Here is a 20,518-nt window from a genome sequence, read left to right as displayed (position 1 = left end):
CTCAACTTCCGAATCGACCTAGCCATATTCGATCCTTAACATACTGTTTTCCCTCACCCCCTTGCACGCCCACCCCCTTTCCTCACTCCCCATTCTTTACTTCCTCTTCCACTGGCCCACCTCTCTGACTCTTCCTCCTCCATTTTCCTCCTTTTCCGTCCACCTCTCCTTCTCTGGTTTCCTCTTTCCGTTTGCATCTCAGTGTGCCTCTCCTCCTTTTCTATTTCTCCCTGTCCTCTTTCGCTTTCTCTGCTTTTCCATCTCCATTCCACTCATGCCTTCTGTCCTCCTTACGTCTCCTTCCCCAACAATCCTCTATCTCCTCCCTTATTTTTCTCTCTCTCTCCGCTCCTCTCACCCTTTCTCACCCCTCCTTCTCTGCCCTCTCCCTTATCCTTTTCTCTATTTCCCTTTCTACCCTCCTCCATGCTTCTAGTCTTTTTCCCCCTTTTCCCATCTCTATCCTCCTTCTCTGCTTTCCTCGCGCTTTTCCTCTCCTCCTTGCCGTCTCCTCTTGCCTGTCTTCTCTTTTCTCCTTTTTTCCTGGTTGCTTCTTTCTTTCTCACTTCTCGCCTCACCCTCTCGCTTCTCTTCCTCTTCCTTTCCTCTCACTTCCTGCCACCAGTTTCCCTCGCTTTCGCCTTCCCGCCTTTTCCCTTCTCTCTTTTTTCTTCTTTTCTTGCTCTCACTATCCCACATTTTCTTCTCTCCCTTGTCTCTACCCGGCTGTTCATCTACCTTCCCTCTGCCTTCACCTCGGTCGTCCTGCCCGCTCCTCTTTTCCTTCGGCTCTCTTTTCCTCTTCACCGTCTGGCTGTTCTTTACCATTCCCACTGCTTCTTTCTCTTACTTCCCGCATGCTCCTCCTCTCCTTCGTCTCCCTTACTTCCTCTTTCTCTCGTTTCATCGCTTCTCCTTTCAGCTCCTCTAACTTCTCTTCCAAACTTCTTAGTCTTTCCCTAACCTCTCTCAGCCTTTTCGTCACTTCCAACCTTAATTTCCTCAGCTCTGTTCCCAATTCTTCCATCCTCTCTCTCCGCCCGAACTTTCTTCTCTCTACTACTTCTCTCTACTCTTCTCATTCTGTTCCCCACACTTTCTCTTCTTTCACACTTTCACTCTGTAACTTACTTTTACTGCAGTCGCTCTTTTCTCCTGTAACACTGACTCTACGTCTAGCACCGCGTAACTTCGATGGACCACGTGTGCTGAACTCAGCGTTCCCAAACACGCTACCATCTTGCCCTGTTACTCCTGCCAACTTTACTGTCTTCCTACGCGTTTTGCTAGGCGTTCCACCAGTCCACTGCTGCCACACTCCTTCCTCCAGATGGCGCCATTCTTCCTCTCTGTTATCTCCGTTACCGCACCACTGCGCCATCTGCCTTCCAACACTTTCCTCCTCTCCATCGACACTCTCTTCTGACTGTATTATCCTTCTAGCGCCCTCTCTCTGATCTCTTCTCGTCCACTGCCATCTTTTATCTTCCATACTTTTTTTTTCTTGCAACTTCAACAAACTCTCCGACACTTCCATCCTTAAATCTTCTCTCCTCTGTCTTCTCCTCACTTTCCTCCAATTACCCATTTATTCTCCGATCTCCTCTTCCCGAATTTCCACTTTTTCTTCTCTCTTTCACTTTTTTCACCTGAACACTACCTTACACACCGGAGCTCTCCGTATCACCTCTTCTCTTTTCCGCGCCATCTTCCCTCCCTTCAATTATACACCTAATAATAAACCTATTTTGTCTATGTTTCACTTAATGCTCTTAGAACATACATTCATGTGCCAGTTTGTAATGGGAAACAAAAGTGTGGCTCTTATAGAAATTGTAAATGTGATCTATGGTCTTTAACTAACCTGCAAAGTTGACAAGCTTGAGAAATTTTCTTAAGAGCCACGCTTTTGTTTCCCATTACAAGCCAACACATGACTATATGTTCCAAGAAGATGACTTAAAACACGGGCAGAATAGATTTATTATTAATAACTGTAAAAGAACAATAAATATAGTTATAAATGTACTGTCATAATTTAACTACAATCTTAACTGTAAAATAACAAATATAATGCTATATTAAATTGATGCAAAAAGAATGAAAAGTAAAATATGGAATGACGTGTTGTACCATATTTGAGAAGTCAACTTGTAGTCATTATGTAGTCTTTCGTCTCATGTATACCTTGATTTACCAAAAAAATGAGTTAGAGAATCGAAAATATAAATAAAAATTTTGAATGTGATCTTTGTAAATGTATGAAAAGAATTGTATTGATTAAAATTAATTGTTTCGGGAATAATAAAATATTTAAATACTTACTTTTAAATTTTTTATTTGGCTAAGACCCTTGTCGGTATATTTCTGTGTCTTATCCATATAGCCGGCTTGTATTACAAAATGCATAACAGTTACTAAATAGACTAACAAGGGAACTGACGGAAGTGTCCCTCATCGATTTTAATACGCTTTGTATATGTTGTAGAACATAAAAAAATATTAGACCCATATTTTTTTTGCGGCGTATCTTGACGTTTAGGGGTTGAAACCACCCCTTGAAAATAACGCATTTCGTTTTTGGCAAATATCTTTGAAAATGAAAAAATGTTCTATACAAAAGTTTTATGGCATTTTATACTTTTTACAATGGTGTATTCATATTTTTCAAAAATTTCAAAATTTTAATTTACACTCACCTCCACTTCTCTTTTTTTGCAACATTTTAAAAATTTTGTAAGGATAAAAATTAAAAAGCATTAAAAGCCAAATCCATTCATATATGTTGTGACGTGACAGCCGCAGGCTGCTATCCGTCACAAGGGCCTTAGCGGCTTTTACGCGTTAACATCACGCAAGTCCTGCGTCCCCCCGCTCGGGAGCAGACGCGAAAGCGTGTTATCTCGTATTTTTGTGTGTGTGACGTCCCGTATGTTGTCCGTTCATTAATCGTTAAGATTTTTGCGAGCGCTGCATCGCGAATGCGGCGGAAATTGGTGGCCACAGCGATCTATCTTGTAATTTTTGGACGTCTCGTCTTGACGGAGAACCTTCACGGAAGTCGCAGAGTGAGCGGACATTGAGGGAGTAACGGAAACTTTTTTCGAGCGGGGGTTCGCAGGTAATACCACCCTTATCTTGCCTACAATTTGTATCGTACGAGAATTCTCCGATACTGCCACCGAATCACACTTTCAGGATCCAGCGAAGGTGCGCGAGGCCGGTGTCCCGACGGGGCGACTTCAAATCCGATCCCGCACAAGTTCCGGCGGAAATCGTAACAGCTTGCAATCAGTTAACGCCCTCGTTGAAAAGGAGATAACGTTCCGGTGGCGGAGGATGCGCCCGGCAAGGAGAAATGAATCTGCCGCAGAGGAAAGCGCTAAAAATTCTCGTGCACGGGCCCCAACAATATCGATCACTGCGCTTGGATCGATCAGCAAGCGACGGCGTGCACGTTGCGCGTAAGTCGACTTTGGAAAATCGTGGCCAATAAAGGCCCGGCTTATCAGAGGCAATGTGGGGCGCGTCGCCGAGCGGCCCCCGCAGGATCCAGGATCCCTCACTCGAGCTGCGGACATTGTAGCGTGAACCGTGTGTGATCCGAATCCCGAGCTGCTTTTTGTGAGAGAGGACGCAGGAACTAGAGGTCACCCCGATCCGGACGAGGCAGACGAGAAGGAGGTGACTTAGTGAGACGAGCGATAACTTTGTAAAGCCACCGATTTCGCGGTTGGGCGAGTCGCGGGAAAAATCGCGAATTGCCATATTTTCCGACGTTTGAGTAAAGTTACGAAAGAGCGCGAAATTCTTGGAGTATTGCTACCTCGCCCGATCGCGCCCGCCCGCGTGAATTCGCTCCGTGCTGTTCGTTCTGTATTACGATTACGTTGCGTCCCGATCCGCAGCCGAGTCACCTGTGTTTTCGTAGCGTGATCGTATCGTGAGTTACTGTCGTTAATTCTGTTGTAGATCGTTGCGCATTTAGAATTTCGTAAAATTGAATTTACCTTGTCACATTTGTATCCCAAATCTCTTTGTAATTGCGCTCTTGTCAAAATTAATGTAATTGCCTTGTACCGCCTCGTTGGCGAGCTAATGATAATCATCGCGCATATTGCTCGCGGGATAAAATAACGCGTGGAAGAGCACGAGTCCGTCGCGTGCCATATGGGTTCAGAGTTACTATTTGTCCCGATCGCCTTTGGCGAAACCGTTATTCTATCGGGAGTTTGGCGTCCACCAACGACGCAGAATAAACCGTAGACAAGTCAAAGAATTCCCGCGTACGTAAAATAACCCGTTCGTTCATTGTCCCATATTCGCGAAATCTAATTTCAAGCGATCGTCAGCTTGTAACGCGCGCGAGTCACTATTGCCGCTCAGCGGAGTCGTATAATCCTGTATTGTTTATTGTTAAATATATTCGTCAATTTTAATGTTAAATTTACGTTGTCTTAATAGTTCTCTCGCCTTCCCAATTCCATCCGCCCGCGTCGAACCTCCCCCTCTACCATTTTTTAGAGCTGAGTAGTTGACTATCGGAGCCGCCGAGGCCCCGGTCATCTAAAGAGCGCCCGTCTTTTCCGCGATTATATTGGCGTAACGCTGATTCACTGTTCAGCAGAGAAAGAGTGGTATGCTCAACGTACCTGGAGCCCAAATTCGAGCTTTAACGAGAAAATCGGAGTTTGGTCGCCCCGACGACGCCCGGGCGACGCAGGGCCCGGGTGACCAGGGGCGGACGTGAAGTTGGCCGTCGCTCGCGAGCGTGGTTACAATGTATAATAACATATGGCTTCCACTATTCCCAATTATTGGCAAAACGAGATGATAATCTCGTGCTATAGGCGCTGCGCTAGAAATAGTGTTGCGTTATTTTTTTAGTCGCGTCACACTCAATAATTGCCTTTTCTGCGTATTATTTTATATTAGACTATAAAACGGATTATAACCTTAATTACAATACCCGACGTATTGCACGATATAAAGCATAAATGCATATATATAACAAGAGTAACATATATGCGTATGTGTACGGTATTGCAAGAATTAAAATAAGAATTAGAATAGAGACGATTTTACCTCTGCGAGCACAAGTATATTAAAAAAAATATTATATTCGAGGTGGCGTTTGCACAAATATTAATCAGTTCAATTAGTGTTAAAAATAGTACAAAGGAAAATAGTTCTGATTATCACATGCATATTAATATACACTCAGCAGCAAAAAAAGCGGTACACTTAAAATTTCGGAAAATTTTAAATGATTATAACTTGGTAAATAATAAAGATAAAAATTTTTCTCAAAAAGGAAAATAAAGCTTGAAGTGTCCATTTTAAGAATATTTTAATAGCAATTATGCGTGACTATTTTTTTCAAAATGGCGAATGACAAAGTTAGAGGATGCAAAATTGATAAATAAAGATCTGAGTTTCTGGTGGTGCATGGCGTGAATCAGGTGTCACAGCCCAATGGAACGAAATGCAAATGAAAATATAGAGCATTAGCTTTAAAATGCTTTTTTACAGAGTTCGATGCGATCATTTTTCTCTGAGTAATTAAAATTTGAATTAAAAAACAGCTTTTCTCTTTAAACTTGCATAACTCAGCGAAAAATTATCGTATCAAGCTCCGTAAAAAAGCATTTTAAAGATAATACTTTATACTTTTAGAAGATTTTTGTCCCATTGGGCTATGACACCTACTTTACGCCACGCGTTGTCGCAAGCTCGAATACTTATTTATCAACTTTGCTTGCACTTTCCTTGTCATCCACCATTTTGAAAAATTTTTGCCTACAATGTCGATACAAATTTCGAAAAGTATGGTTTCAAATTTTTCAAACCGTTTTTGAAATTTTGGGGAATATACTTATCTGATTACAAAGTACAGTATGTTATAATCAGTACGTTCGAATCACCAAATTCGGTACAGCCGTATTTCTCTTCACGATATAATATACGACAGATACAAAACTTGCTATTAACCTCGCGCGCGTCATTAATTATGAACTGTCACATTACCCCCGTGAAACTTGCTGCGGATTCATTGTTACCTCGACAGGCGGACTCGACCGCCAATCAAGACACGTAATTTCTCGTTCTGTTCTTCCGCGGACACGAACATGCACTTTTTGTCAATTCTCGTACCCCTGTCATGTTCGTAACTATCTATCGCGCGAAAAGCAAAACTACAAATCCCTACCATCTGTCCCGGGCGACGACGACGTTTCTTAAAATTTATTACTCTTGATGCGAAACTTTAAATCACGATATCTTCGCTCGTAAGTCACGTAGCGGAAAAATAAAAACACTTTTGTTATACAAATCGGATACAAGCTATTCATTAAACTTATTTAGAAATCAATCGGTTTAGCCGTTATTGAGATCCGATAATCTACGGAATCTCGCAAACGACGTCTCGCGTAAATAGAGGCACGGCAGTGCTTCGCGCGCGTACACTTGGCGCGAGGCACTACCATGCCTCTTGATAATAATTATTTACAATATTTATATTAAATAATTAATATTAATAATCATTGTACACATTAATAAAAAAAATTTTTTTAAAGAAACGAAAATAATCTTAAAATCAATTTTATTTTTTGTTTGGATTATGATTATCATAATATGGTCATGTTATTTTTAAATTGTTATCTAAAAACAATTAGGAATTGATTACTATATATAATGTAATATATTTGTTATAGAATAGAATAGAAGCTTTATTGTTTTCCATCACTGGAGTCACAATGGCGCTTTTTTCACGGAGCGTTCCCGAACCGTTCACATATGTTTTCCTCTCTCCTCCGATCCGACCTGGTCCTTGGCGGCCACTATATACTCGTACCCCCCACCCCTCCTTGCTCGCCCTTTCCTCTTTCACCCCCCTCATTTCCTTCCCTCTTTCCTTTTTCTTTCTAGTCATCTTCTCCACCCTTTTTCTTTCAGGATCCTCGGTGACCTCTCTTCTCCACTTCTCCTTTGTCCCGTCTCTTTCCTTGAATTTCTCTTTTCTCTACTCCTTTTCCATGTTGCTCGATCTCTGTCTATTGTCCCTTTTTCCTCTTTACGCTTCCTCCTGGTCCAACCTTGTATCTCCTTCCTACAATGATACCATAATTATTCTCTCCTCTTTCTACTTTCACCCTCCCTTTCTCTCTCTCTCTCTCTCTCTCTCTCTCTCTCTCTCTCTCTCTCTCTCTCTCTCTCTCTCTCTCTCTCTCTACGCGACCTGGTCATTGAGCGACCTCACAACTTCCTCCCTCCCCTCCTTGCTCTATCTACACTCCCTCTGTCTTCTCCTTCTGCGCACTTCCCTCGTACTCCAGCGCACTCTTCATCTCTTCTTCGTCACTGTACTTTCTTTGTCACTCCATTTTTGCTTCGTCATCTCTATTTCACTCCGAATTTCTTCCCTTCGTACTTCCCTTCTTGTAGTTCTTCCGTTTTCCCTTTATTACCTCCACAGCTTTTTCACCTCCTCTATCCGAATCACTGTGTTCCTCTTCCACCTTTTTCTTTACTATTCACTTTATCTCTTTCTCTTCCGGAGCGCACTCTCACACTTCTTCCTTCACCAGCGCCATTTTTCCTATTTCAATATATTTGTTATATATACATTTATTTATTATTTAAAAAAGAACAAGTAGAAATACATTTTGCAATAAAGTATTTTTAATAGCATTGGTGAAACAGAAAATATACATGCAGCAGTACAGGCAACAAAATTTTAATATAATATTTGTTACATTAAAAAAAATACACATGCATATTTAAATAACTTAATTTATAAATTTTTTTAAGTTGTCCAACAAACATATAAATACATCAAATACATATTATTGTTTTATCTTTTAATCTTAAAATTAAAAAAAACGCAGCAAGAACTTATTTTAATAAATATGTCCAAAATCTTTTTAGAAGGACAAATGTATTTAATAGTAACGTTAATAAACTTTTTAAAAGAACAAGACAACAAGAATAGTTAAAAACACAGTAAGTAAGAACAGATTAGCATACAATATATAGTAAGAATATGCTATAGGACGTATAAAAACATATTATATGATATATAAAAATAACATTACAAAAAATTGTATAATTCAAAAAACAAAAAATTTAAGACGAACATAAACTGTTACTCATGACGCAAAATTATGCGCTTTTTTGAGCGGATTACGTTTTAAATCACTTATTGGCAAATTTTAAAATAAAGAATAGTTGCACTCTAGCATAAAGTTTTATCATATAATCTTGTAGAAAATATTGACAAGGATAAATAAAGTTAACTTGTTTAAAAAGTTAAACGAAATTACTAATAACAGATTTTTGTAAAACATATTTTTTAATTTTTTGAGTAAATATATCTTCCAAATTTTTCACATATTCAATAAAGTTCTTATTCGGCATATATAAGTTACCAAAGAGATTTTCGTCACTGGAATTATATGCTCTAAAAAAAACAATAGAATGATGTATTGTTTAAATCTGTATATTCTTTAACATAACTTATACATAAATCACATGAATGTTTTGTAAAACATTTGCGAATGAGATAACCATAGATGTAACGAAATGCATCTTGTTCATTGATATCCATTGTGTGATAATTATGATTGTCTAAATATATAGATTCGCTTTCATTAATTTTATTTTCAGCATAAAGGACCCCGCACTAAACCACGTGAAAATTGGCCTCGGCGAAAATGACTGAATTTGAAATATGTTGTACCTTTTGGGTCACTGAACAAATGTTTCCTCAGGCAAAATGTCAAAAAAATGGACAGTTTTGTCGTTTCAACCCTTCAAAAGCTTGCGGTCAGACTTTTGAGGGCAAAGATATCACTTTCGGATCAATGCGGTTATCATCATAAAGGAACAATATGAATTTTTGAACAAAATAGTTAAAGAATAATTTGTTTGACAGTATTGTTTAAACAATTTGAAAATGTCATTATTTGCAAAAATTGATTACTGATTTAAAGTGGAAAAAATCAATGGATAACGTTTACCTTGCGCATTATTTGTTTTAAAATAAGCAATAAACAAATAACTGATAGTGAAATCTATTTCAGTATCCTGATCCTTAGTCATGAAAAAACAAATACTGTTAAACAGAAACAATGATATTGAGTGTTTTATCACACGAAGTTTACCATGTGGAGGTTGCATTGTGATTTTAGACTCCTTTGGAGTGCTTTTTGTACGTAAGTCCCCTTGCCTCTTACGATTTGGGGTACGTGAGAGGTAAGGAGACTCGCGTACAAAAAACATCTCAAATAGTGAGAGGCAAGGGGATCTGCGCACAAAGAACACCCTGAATCGTGAGAGGCAAGGAACTCGAGTACAAAAAGCATCTCAAATCATGAAAGGCAAGGATACTCACGTACAAAAAGCACTCCAAACGAGTCTAAAATCGCACTGCAATCTTCACGTGGTAGACTCCGGTAACTATAATATAGGCTAATCGCAGGTGTAACAAAAACACTCAAGATAATTATTCTTGTTTAATAGTACTTGTTTTTTTATAACTAACGGTTAGACTACTGGAATAGGTTTCACTATCAGTTATTTGTTTATTGCTTATTTTAAAACAAATAATGCGTTAGGAAAAAACTATACGTTATTATTTTTCCCATTTTAAATCAGCAATCAATTCTTGCAAATAATTAAATTTTTAAATTGTTTAAACAATACTGTCAAACAAATTATTCTTCAACTGCTTTGTTCACAAAAATTTATATTATTTCCTTATAATGGTAAGCGCATTAATCCAAAAGTGATATCTTTGCTGGTCTGATCTCAGGCTTTTGAAGTATTAAAACGACAAAACTGTCAATTTTTTGACATTTTGCCTGAGTGTTAGGATTGTATGGGTAGGTGAACAAAATGCGAGGCGCACGTAGCTTATTTGAAAGACAAAACTTTATTATGAAACGGATCGGATACAACACGTGAGCTTCCGGGCTAATAATAATACATGAAGTAAGTAAAGATGGAGAGGCGCCGCAGGATAAGAATGTTCTGCCTGTGCGCATGCCATTAAGCGTGTATCAGAGGTCGCAGTTGTTGACCAATGGGAGCACAGATAGAAAATGTGAGAGCATTAAATAATTCTAACACTCCCACCGCTTGCACGTTTTGTACTGAATGTTGTAGGATATTGCCGAATAATAACGGCGTCTTTATTCCACGTGGGTTTATTATATTCTGACGCCCCTGCGTCCCCTCGCCGGCAGCGCCCGCGATCCGCCCCTCGCGCCATCTCTAGGCAGTCGCGCATGCCAATAAAGGGACCACTACCGCGCGCCACAATGTGGAGTGGCTTTAACCGCGATTTTTCTATAAAATCGTTTTTTGATCCATAACGCTCATTTCGTAACCCAAATATCAACCGATCTCGCGGTAGGCTTTTCGTAACAATGTCACTTGGTTTTGGCTCGGGATATATCTCACGTCGATTTCACGTTTCTCGAGTTTTTCTCGAATAAAATGATATCGCACGTCGATGTGTTTTGTGCGGCTGTGAAATTCTGGGTTTTTAATGAGTTTTATTGCACTTTGGTTGTCAATCATAACCCCAGTCGCACTCTTACATTAATGCTCGATATTTGACAAATGTTTCCTTAATCAAATCGCTTCTTTTGTTATTGCTGAGACTTACAGTTGTCTGTCGCTTAGAGTTCCATCGTTCCATGTGACTGGACCATTCGCGATTTTGAAATCGTATCCGCTGATGGAGCGACGCGTGTCAATATCCGCTGCGTAATGGGGTCACAATATTCTTCGAGTTTTAGATTAGGCATACTTCTATTGTACGTAATACCGAAATTTGGAGTTTCTCTAAGATTTGAAAATTCGATTTACTTCATTCCAATGAGATGCGTTATATAGTTATTTAAATGTCGACTTACGATTTCGACCGTGTATGAGATGTCAGGCTTCGACACAGATGCTAGGAACAATAGAGGGCCAACGGCTTTACGGTATGGCATGTTTTAACATGTAATATTCTCATTGTCAGCTGATCGTAAATTCATATGAGGATCGGCAGGAGTAGACACGGGATTTGAGTCAGACATTTTAAAACAAGCGAGTGTTCGATCAATGTAATGCTGTTAAAGGATAAAAATAATGTTATTGACACGATCGCGTTCGAACTCCATTTCTACAAATGTACTTCCAATTCCTACAATCGAACATTTCGAAAGCGTTACTTAGGGCTTGTAAAATTTTATTTAAGACATCTCGTGATGACGTTAGTATGAATGAACCCGTTGTTTACGTAAAGAGTAAGATATACTTTTTCGCTTTCGAATTGACCGAAGTAAACTCATTGATCGGCATCGCTATTAAAAATTGAATTTTTGTAAGAATTTGTGGAATTGCTTATTCCAGCATCTAGCTGACTGCTTTAGGCCATACAGGGCCTTGTTCAATTTACAAACTGCATTTTTCTCGTTTATCTTGACTTCTTCCGGTATTCGCATGTAGATCTCTTCGCTTAAAGTTTCATTAATAAAAGCGATTTTGATATTGAATTGACCTATCTCTAGGTTTGCGTGTGCGGCGGTCGCTAAGAGTACACGGATCGAGTCATAGCGAACTACGGGGGAAAAGGTTTCAGTATAATCTAGTCTGGCCTTGTGCAAAAAACCTTTCACACATAAGCGGGCTTTGAAGCGAATGTCGTTTCCCGCGGATTTTCCTTTTATTTTGAAGACCCATTTATGCCCGATTACATTATGGTCCTTAGGCAGAAGAACTAGAGTCTACGTGTTATTTTTTTCGTGAGCTTCGGGCTCTTCCTTGATTGCCGTTTTCCATTTGTTTTTCCCTGTAGTTGCCTCGATAAAAGTCTCTGGTTCACTAAAGATCGCGATGCTTGCTTTGTAGCGATCTGGCCTTTTTACCAACTATCGGCTTCTTAGATTATACGCAGTGACGTGTTTGATTTGACTCGAATTCTTTATCTCGTCGATTGGCTCTAATATATCAGTTTTTTCTGGAGGTTTGGGAATGTTTTCGTCTGGAATTGCAATTTTTGTTGACGTTTCGTTGGATTCTGTGTTTGAATTTTTGTCAGAGACTTCATTAATTATAACGTCCCGTGTCACTATGATTTTATTTATCGAAGAGCCGACAGTTAGTAGAATCGCTTTGATAACCTACTAAAATTAATTTATTCGATTTTGAATCCCATTTCTTCCGATGCTCTTTAGGCACATGCGCGAATGTATCGCTTCCGAACTTTCGTACGTGTGATGAATCAGGCTTCTTATTGTGGCACAATTCGAAGAGCGTGATATCATGCGATTGTGAAGAAATGCAGCGATTCAAAATATACACGGCTGTGTTAACGGCCTCAGCCCAAAGGCGTATGGGCAGATTGACGAGCAACATCGTACGAGCGCATTCCAATTGTTTTCATCTCTCTCGCCAAGCGACCGTTCTGCTCATGAGTATGCGGTGCGCATGTTTCGAGAATAATTCCGCGACGGGCAAAATGTTCGCGCATGTTATTATTACAAAATTCAGTCCCGTTATCGGCTCTAACAGTTTTTATTCGCGTTCCGAATTTATTGACGACTAATTGTTCGAATTTTTTGAATTTGTCGAAGGTTCCACTTTTGTACTTTAGAAAATAGACGTGGCGAAAGCTTGACTTGTCGTCCTTAAAAAGCAGAAAATATTTCGAACCTCCGATAGAGGCCTCGGACATTGGCCCGATGTCCGTGTCTCTATCAGGAGATACGAGGGTCGCAGATGCAAGGGATGGCTAGCATTTTGGGAGCGGCGAGCAGGGAAGCTTATAGGGTAGAGAAGAACACACAGCGCGGGACGAGATTCGACGGCAAATCAAGGGGAGAGAAACAGAGGCAGAGAGCTGCACGAAGCGTGAGGAAGAGCAAAGAGGGTGAAAACGAAAGGGGTGGTGAAACGGGAAAAAGAGACCGAGGCAGAGATACACAAGATTCTAACCTCGTAGGGGAAGATTGTTTTCATTCGGGGGCTCAAATTGAAAAGGAGCGAGAAAATCGCGACGCGAAAACCTGCTAAGTGGCGGGGATTGACTAAAGGGAGCTTGATTTATTTATTTTTATTTTTTTCTGAATGAGGATCTGTAGAGACTGACGCGCGGGATTCCCGGACGAAAGTAATAAATACATTTTTGGGATATTTATTAAGTCGCTGATGGCAGATAAAAGAAACGAAAAATCGAAACATGAATGAATGATAAAACATAAGTACTTCTACTAAACTAGCTATTAAATTATTTGCACAAAACAGAACTTTTTACAAATCTACCAAGTTATTTTTTTTTCTTCAAGATATTACTCTGCATCAAAATCATCTGTCTGTGTGAATGAATTTACCTATTTTTGTTACGATTTTTCTTTTTGGATTTAAAGGGCAAACGATGTTGCTTGCCAAATTGGCAATTTTCGCAGAAAAACTTATCGATATCGAATAATGATACGCCGTTTATTAGATTTCTTTTTATCATTTTGCGAAGAGATTGACAATTTATGTGCCCTAGACGTTCGTGTCTTTAGGATATTGACAGAGGCCGTGTTTGTATTGTTGACACTATCGACTTTGATCAGTAATCGGAACAGATTATTACTTTGTTTGGCTCTGTAAGCCATGATCGAATTTTTGCGAAGAATTTTTACATTGTCTGATTCGAACTTTAAGACATAATCTTTCGAAGTACAAATACCAGTCGAGAAAAGATTTTTACGCAGAGACGGTACGAATAATACATCGTCCATTCTACCGTTGAGCCACTTACCGTCGACGAACAGCTTAATTTTAATCGCACCGCGTCCTTTTATTTTACTTATCGATTCGCAGTAACTTTCGTCTAACGCTAAACCACTCGCGGCGAAAACTGTTTCGAAGCACCACTGTCTAACAGCCATACGTTACTCGAATCGTCCTGTAGCACGTGCGATGCGTATTTGTGGTTGCATACCATAAATGGGCCGAAATTTGCCGCGTTGTCTTCCTTCGTCGAACTGTTAGCTTTTTTCTTGTTTCGGATGTTGTCTCGTTTCTTATAGTATTGTTTCTCCACGTGACCTTTTGCGGCAGTAACGATTTTTTTCTTGTCGTGTCTTCTGTTTTCCGTTCGCTGGGTCTCCTTCTTCGAGTTGTTGATTTCGTGTGCGGCGGCGTCCTCGTTGATTTTGACTGTGGCTAACGTACTTGTTGCTTCCTTGAAGTTGGTTAGATGGTTCTCTTCTTTGAGAAGACGTTCGATAAAGTTGCCTCGAGTTTGATTGTTTTCGCTGACGCTATCCCAGGCGGTGATCAACGGGCCGAATTTTTGCGGGAGGGTGGCAAGGATCTTCGCCATAATTGTGACATCGGATAACTCCTCGCCTACGTCCTTTAACTGTCTGGCTATATTCTCGATTTTGGCAACGTGTTGTGCGACCGAATCGTTTGATGCCATTTTGTATTCGTGGAATTCCGTTATCAGGGTCAATTTATTTACGGCACTTTTCTGCTCGTGAATAGAACTTAATTTGACTTACATCTCGGCAGCTGTTTCACACGTGATTAGATATTCGAGCTATGAATATTTTATTGCCGATGATAGAATGCACATAGCCTTGGCATTCTTCGAATTCCATGCTGCGTAGCTGTTTGCTGTGGGTTCGGGTTTCGGTAGTGTTCCGTCCACGATGTCCAGTAGGCCGCTTGAAGTGAAAATGATTTTTATCTGGAATTTTCAAAGATGTAAGTTTGTGCCGTCGAATTTTGTCACGTTTTTCAGATCGATTGTGTCTGGCATCGCGACGGAAACTTTTACACACGAAGAATATATATGATGTTTGCAAGAGAGAAAATACGGAAACGTTCTCGAGAGCAAAAAGAAAATTCTTTGACGACGTGTGCAGCGAAGATAATGGCATCACTGCGCCTCGTCTCTTGACTCGGTCGAATTTGTTCCTTCTGTTTTTACACACACTTACGTTCACTGATCGCGTCGCCTGGGCCCATAACCTGTTAGGATTGTATGGGTAGGTAAACGAAATGCGAGGCGCACGTAGCTTATTTGAAAGACAAAACTTTATTATGAAACGGATCGGACACAATACGTGAGTTTCCGGGCTAATAATAATACATGAAGTAAGTAAAAGATAGAGAGGCGCCGCAGGATAAGAATGTTCTTGTGCGCATGCTCATTAAGCGTGTATCAGAAGTCGCGGTTGTTGACCAATGGAAGCAGAGATAGGAAATGTGAGAGCATTAAATAATTCTAACACTGAGAAAACATTTTTTTAGTGACTCAAAAGGTACAACATATTTCAAATTTAGCCATTTTCACCAGGGCCCATTTTTACGGGGTTTAGTGCGGGGTACTTTTAATTTATGATGGAATATTTATTATTGCTGACAACATTTTATTATTATCTAACTCAATTTCTAGTTTTTGGCGCACAAAAATTTACAGAAAAAAGTTTCTTGAACGAATGATAGAATTGTGTCGGCGTCGGATTTAAAGCATTACTGTTCATACCTCGAACTTTACCAAAGAAACTCTCTACTGAATCGTCATTAAAACGGCGCATGAATAAAAATTTAACTTCAGGTGTAGTAATGCGCAAATAATCCCACATTTTTAAAAGAGAATTAATGTTTTGGTACCAATATTTAAATATTTTAACAATACTGGCTGTGTTTCAAAATTGCTGTCAGCGCTGGCAGCACTGCTAGTACCGTTCCAAAATGCCTCGCAGCACATTGCGGCAGTGCTGTTGAGGAGTAGTGACGTCATTAAACATCTTTCGTCATTTTTTGCTGTGGCTGCTGCAACTACAAAGGTGAGGCAGCTACAGCAAGGTACGTCATCAAAAATGGCGAACGTCATGGAAAAGATAACTTTAATTGATCCCGAAAATAATACAGAATACAGAGTTAAAATTTCGTTAAAATAATTACTTATTATCTCTGTTGAGTCTGAGTCACAGATTTTTCGCTAGAATTTTGAACAAACACTTTTAAAATTGTTTCAAATAAAAACTTCTTTTGCATATTTGCTCCCATATTTCTAAATTATCTTGCTGTTGCTGTCAGCACACAAATACCATTCCAATTTGAAAACCGTATTCTCACTATCAGCATGCTTATCGAAATTGGAACGCAATTTATGCATCGATAGCATGATTTTGTGACGTCATGCTCGCAGCGCTGACAGCAATTTTGAAACACTGCCTATACTGTGGTTTCCAATCTCCTCCGCTGGTTTAGTGCCCCTGGTCTCGGGACACGGTACAGGATCGCTGCCGATGACTTCTCGGGATCAGATTTCGTAGAGATAACGCCGAGAGTAGTTATAAAAAGATATATTTGTTCCAACCTAGTTAGAGTTCTCATTTATTAAGCCCGAATAGATAAGTGTCGCAAATAATTAAGTACAATTTTGCGTTACGACGAGCGACATAGATTCCTCGCTGTATTAATTATTAATGAGCCCGCTCGTTCTCTTTTCGCGGCATTTATATACGCCGCTTTTCGGCCTGTTGCTAGGCAGTTTCTTCCGCGGTCACAGGCCTTTGGCCCGTGCATTTACTTAGCCAGCAATTACTGGCTACGTGCATTCCACCGGAAATCAGGAAATTTTGAATGGCAATCGAGTACATTGCCCGGTGCGACGTCCGGTGTCAAGGCCGGACGGTGTCCTCGCGCGAGGTGTCACTCGACACCCTTATCGCTCGCGCTATTCTTGATGAGTGCATCACACTCACAACAGACCTCTGCGCTTGTGCATGTTTGCAGTGCGGACTGCGACAGAATAAAGTAGTTCAATGAATTATTAAATAAAAATGGTAATCGACAGAATTCTTTATAAAATGCTTTGAAATTTATCGTAACTATGTGAGAACTGTTGAATATTGCAAAAAAAAAAAGATTGGAACTGTCAACACATAAGTGTACATCTGTTATTGATTTTTACACGATACTGATTCATACTATACTCATATTAATAGCATTTCCAGGTAGCAAGCTCACGTCATTTTGACGTCCCAAAATAGTCATTTACTGACTATTCTTGACGTCACGAAATGACGCCCTTATGACGTTAAAATGACGGTCGAATGTCACAAATTCCTGACGTCATGAAATGTACCGTATTTTGACGTCCTGGAATGACGTGAGCAATATGTTGTCAAAAAGATCTTTAAAAGATATCCTGCTTCTGAAAATGATAACATAAAGAGACTTCTAAAAGATAACATAATGTCAGAATGTTAACCAATGCGTCGTTTTTTGAGAACAGAAAGATATCATGAAACTGATATCTAAAAGATTTTTTTAATCGGATGCAGTTTATATCTTTAAACTGCAACTAGAGAAAAATAAAATAAAATAAAAATTTCATTTTTTTAAAATTATTTTTATCAATAGCACATACTAAATTTTTAATAATTAATTAAATTTAAATTATGTTATTTTTTATTTTATTCTTACTTGCCGCTGCTAGGTTGGAACCCGGGACCTTAGGTTGACGAACCTTGTACTCTACCTGCTACGCCAATTTGACTCATCGATATGGGTACTTGTTATTGTCTACATATACCTATATGTTATAAACTGACGCAACTATATTATTTTTTATAAAAGCAATTAAATTCTGCAAAATATTAAAAATAAATAGCATTAATTTATTTACTTATTAATTTCATTGTTAAATTTATCTTTTTCTATAACCTTAATAATTTGATGGAAATTGCGATCTATTTAGCATTAATACTTCGAAGCGTTCAAATGGTTAATTAGATGGTTAACTATATAGATCATACATTCTAAGAAAAATTATAGTACATTTATTATCCTGTTTTTGTACAGTACATGATGAATTTAGATTTTGTGCATTTTTTGTGCGCAGTAATTGTAGACAAGCCGTTATTTTTGAAAACATTATCTTTATGATAATTTTTTTAAATATCAAATAGATCTTATTCAGGATGTTATAGGCTGCGTGCGTTTCGATATTTACTGATCAGTACTGAAAATCTACAGTATATGTGACGTAAACTATAGATTTTCAGTACTGGCAGTGAATATCGGAACGCAGCCATAGTGTTGTCTGATTTCTAAGTCAACTACGACGTGCATGGCTCAAAAATCGAACAGCATTGTGATATCTATTATGAGACAATAAGCTGATATCATAAGGATAACATTTTCAAGAAACTTAAATGAAACTCTTTAATGAGATATTTCAAAGACTGCTCTTAGTAGATCGTCTCTGATAAATGTTACCATTTTGACATCATTTCCAAGATATCTAAATGTTTTCTTAAAAAAGTTCTCTTAAAGTTGAATATAATATGCTTATGTCTTACGCCTTAAATCTCATTGTAGACACCGCTTTAGACCGTGTCTAAAATACATCTTAATGACGTCTTTATGTCCCGATTTTGGATACGTGCTGTCTGGGAAAATAATCGTCAGATCATGACTGAAATATGACTTCGAAATGACGTCACATCATGACGTCAATTTTAGGTCATGTAAAAAAATGATCATTTTGACGACATATGACCAGATATGACCATTTTGGGACGTCAAAATGACGTGGGCTTGCTACCTGGGTTAATAATTAAAATGAAAATAATTAGCTTTATTCTCAAGTACTTCAAAGTATAAGGTCGAATATTTGAATAAGATTAAATTATATACAATATAGAGCTTATATACAATATATTTGAACAATTCTAAACAAAAACAAAATTAATTTGAACTAAAAATAATAAGTTTTTTAATATTTTGACATGAGAAATAAAACATTTTGAGAAAAATTAGCATTTAATATTCTCTGAATTAACTAATGAATAACTAAAGAAACGTTAACTCTAATACATATATATTTGTAAAATTATATGTAAAAATAAAAATTAATCAAATAAACTTATTAAAATTGAATAAAATTTTTTAATTAATAGCTTTTATGTTTTTACTCTATATATATTTATTTGAAAATATAATTATTTTTTGTTAAAAATTTGTACTAAATTTTTGCATAAACTAGAAAAAAATATATGTACAATTTGAACATTTTTGTTTGTTTATTACTTACAGGTGAAAAAGCGTCTTGATTATCAAGTGCAAATACAAAATCTCGAACGTCGAATTGCACAGAAACACATGGTACAATGGATTGTAAAGGGAGTACTAAAATCTATCACTCCTGAACAGGAGAAAGCAACTCTTCAACAATGTATCAAAGATCTTGAAGCTCTTGCTGTTAAAGTATAAAAAGTTGCACTTAAATTAGATAAAATAGAAATAGAGTGACATGAATAATAAAAGAAAAATTGTCATTAAATGTAACTTACTTTCTATATAAACTAATTTAGTATATATTGTTATATTATAATTTAGTAAATATTGTTTTCAAACACTCAGGATGATGTTGTAAATGACAAAACGTTGTAAATGAATAAACATTGTACTATAACAATGTAAATGAATCATTACTGTATTAATGGTATATTATGAAAAATTTTATTAATTTAAAAATGTAGAACACAATTACCGGCGATGTTAAATGTTATGATAAAGCGTTATTTTATTATTACGGAACTGCACAATCTATCTGTGTATCTAATCAGCAGACAATATTTTCTAAATGTATTTTAATATTTATTTTTTACTAACCCTGTCTGTAGATTTTGGTTTTCATTGCTTAAAAGGAAAGAGCGGCAAATTGGGACATTAATTTTATTAAACTTTTTGTAGTATAATATTCTACAATAAAGTACTTGAACAAAGCCTTACGACTCATTGTTCAACGTTTTTAAGAAATATTAAGTTAAAAATATAGTATCAATAGTTTATTAGTTGTAGTCAAAAAGATGGCATATAATATTGAAATTTTTGTGTATAAGTTCGAAAAAAGCTGTTTTTTAATATTGAACGTTTAAAAGAAAAAATTTTCTTGGTTAAATTTATTTCATTTTACACTTCATTTTAGCATGATAGCGTGGTAGCGAGTGCTTTGCCAATGTCTTTATCAATGTACCTAAAGTTCATATCAGGCTATGCATTGGGATTAAGACTGGATTAAAAGGAGGGTCTGTAAGGTCGTTTTTGGCTTTTCACGGAATTGATTCAATTTTCTAGAAATAATCTCCACAGAGGTTTTCGTAATTTTCTTAAACTATTTATTAAAACAGTGTTTCAATTCGGAGAACGAGGGATCTAAAGTTTTAGATTTTATAGGAGATTTCGTGTATTAGTAGATTGTTTGTCCTAATTCACCCTAGTATTAATTAATTCCAACCACTAAACTTTCTCAAAAACTATTGGTATTTAAAATACGTAATTTTGGTGATTTTAATTCAATTTTTTGAGGCCTGACTTTTTTTGGTATCTTATTATTGAAATTGGAACTTTACGAAAGTTAAACAGGGTAACTGATTACAAAAAATAAATATCAATTTTCTATTCACGAAAAACTATCTTTTTAAATTAACAATGGAAACAAATTGAT

At 37.7% G+C, this 20,518-nt stretch overlaps 1 protein-coding gene across 1 annotated transcript in view; it reads left to right on the top strand.

The window, feature by feature from the left end:
* LOC105831294 (ATP synthase subunit b, mitochondrial) overlaps positions 1-19,796 on the top strand; it is a 53,272-nt gene extending 33,476 nt beyond the window's left edge. Inside the window, exon 4 of the mRNA XM_012671319.3 lies at positions 19,105-19,796. Coding sequence (XP_012526773.1) covers positions 19,105-19,281 — 177 coding nt within the window. The 3' untranslated portion in view covers positions 19,282-19,796. The remainder of the gene's footprint in view (positions 1-19,104) is intronic.
* The last annotated feature ends 722 nt before the right edge of the window (positions 19,797-20,518 follow it).

The sequence above is a fragment of the Monomorium pharaonis genome, chromosome 4 (assembly GCF_013373865.1).
Source record: "Monomorium pharaonis isolate MP-MQ-018 chromosome 4, ASM1337386v2, whole genome shotgun sequence".
Classification (NCBI taxonomy): Eukaryota; Metazoa; Arthropoda; class Insecta; order Hymenoptera; family Formicidae; genus Monomorium; species Monomorium pharaonis.
This window is presented reverse-complemented; position numbering and strand designations above follow the sequence as displayed.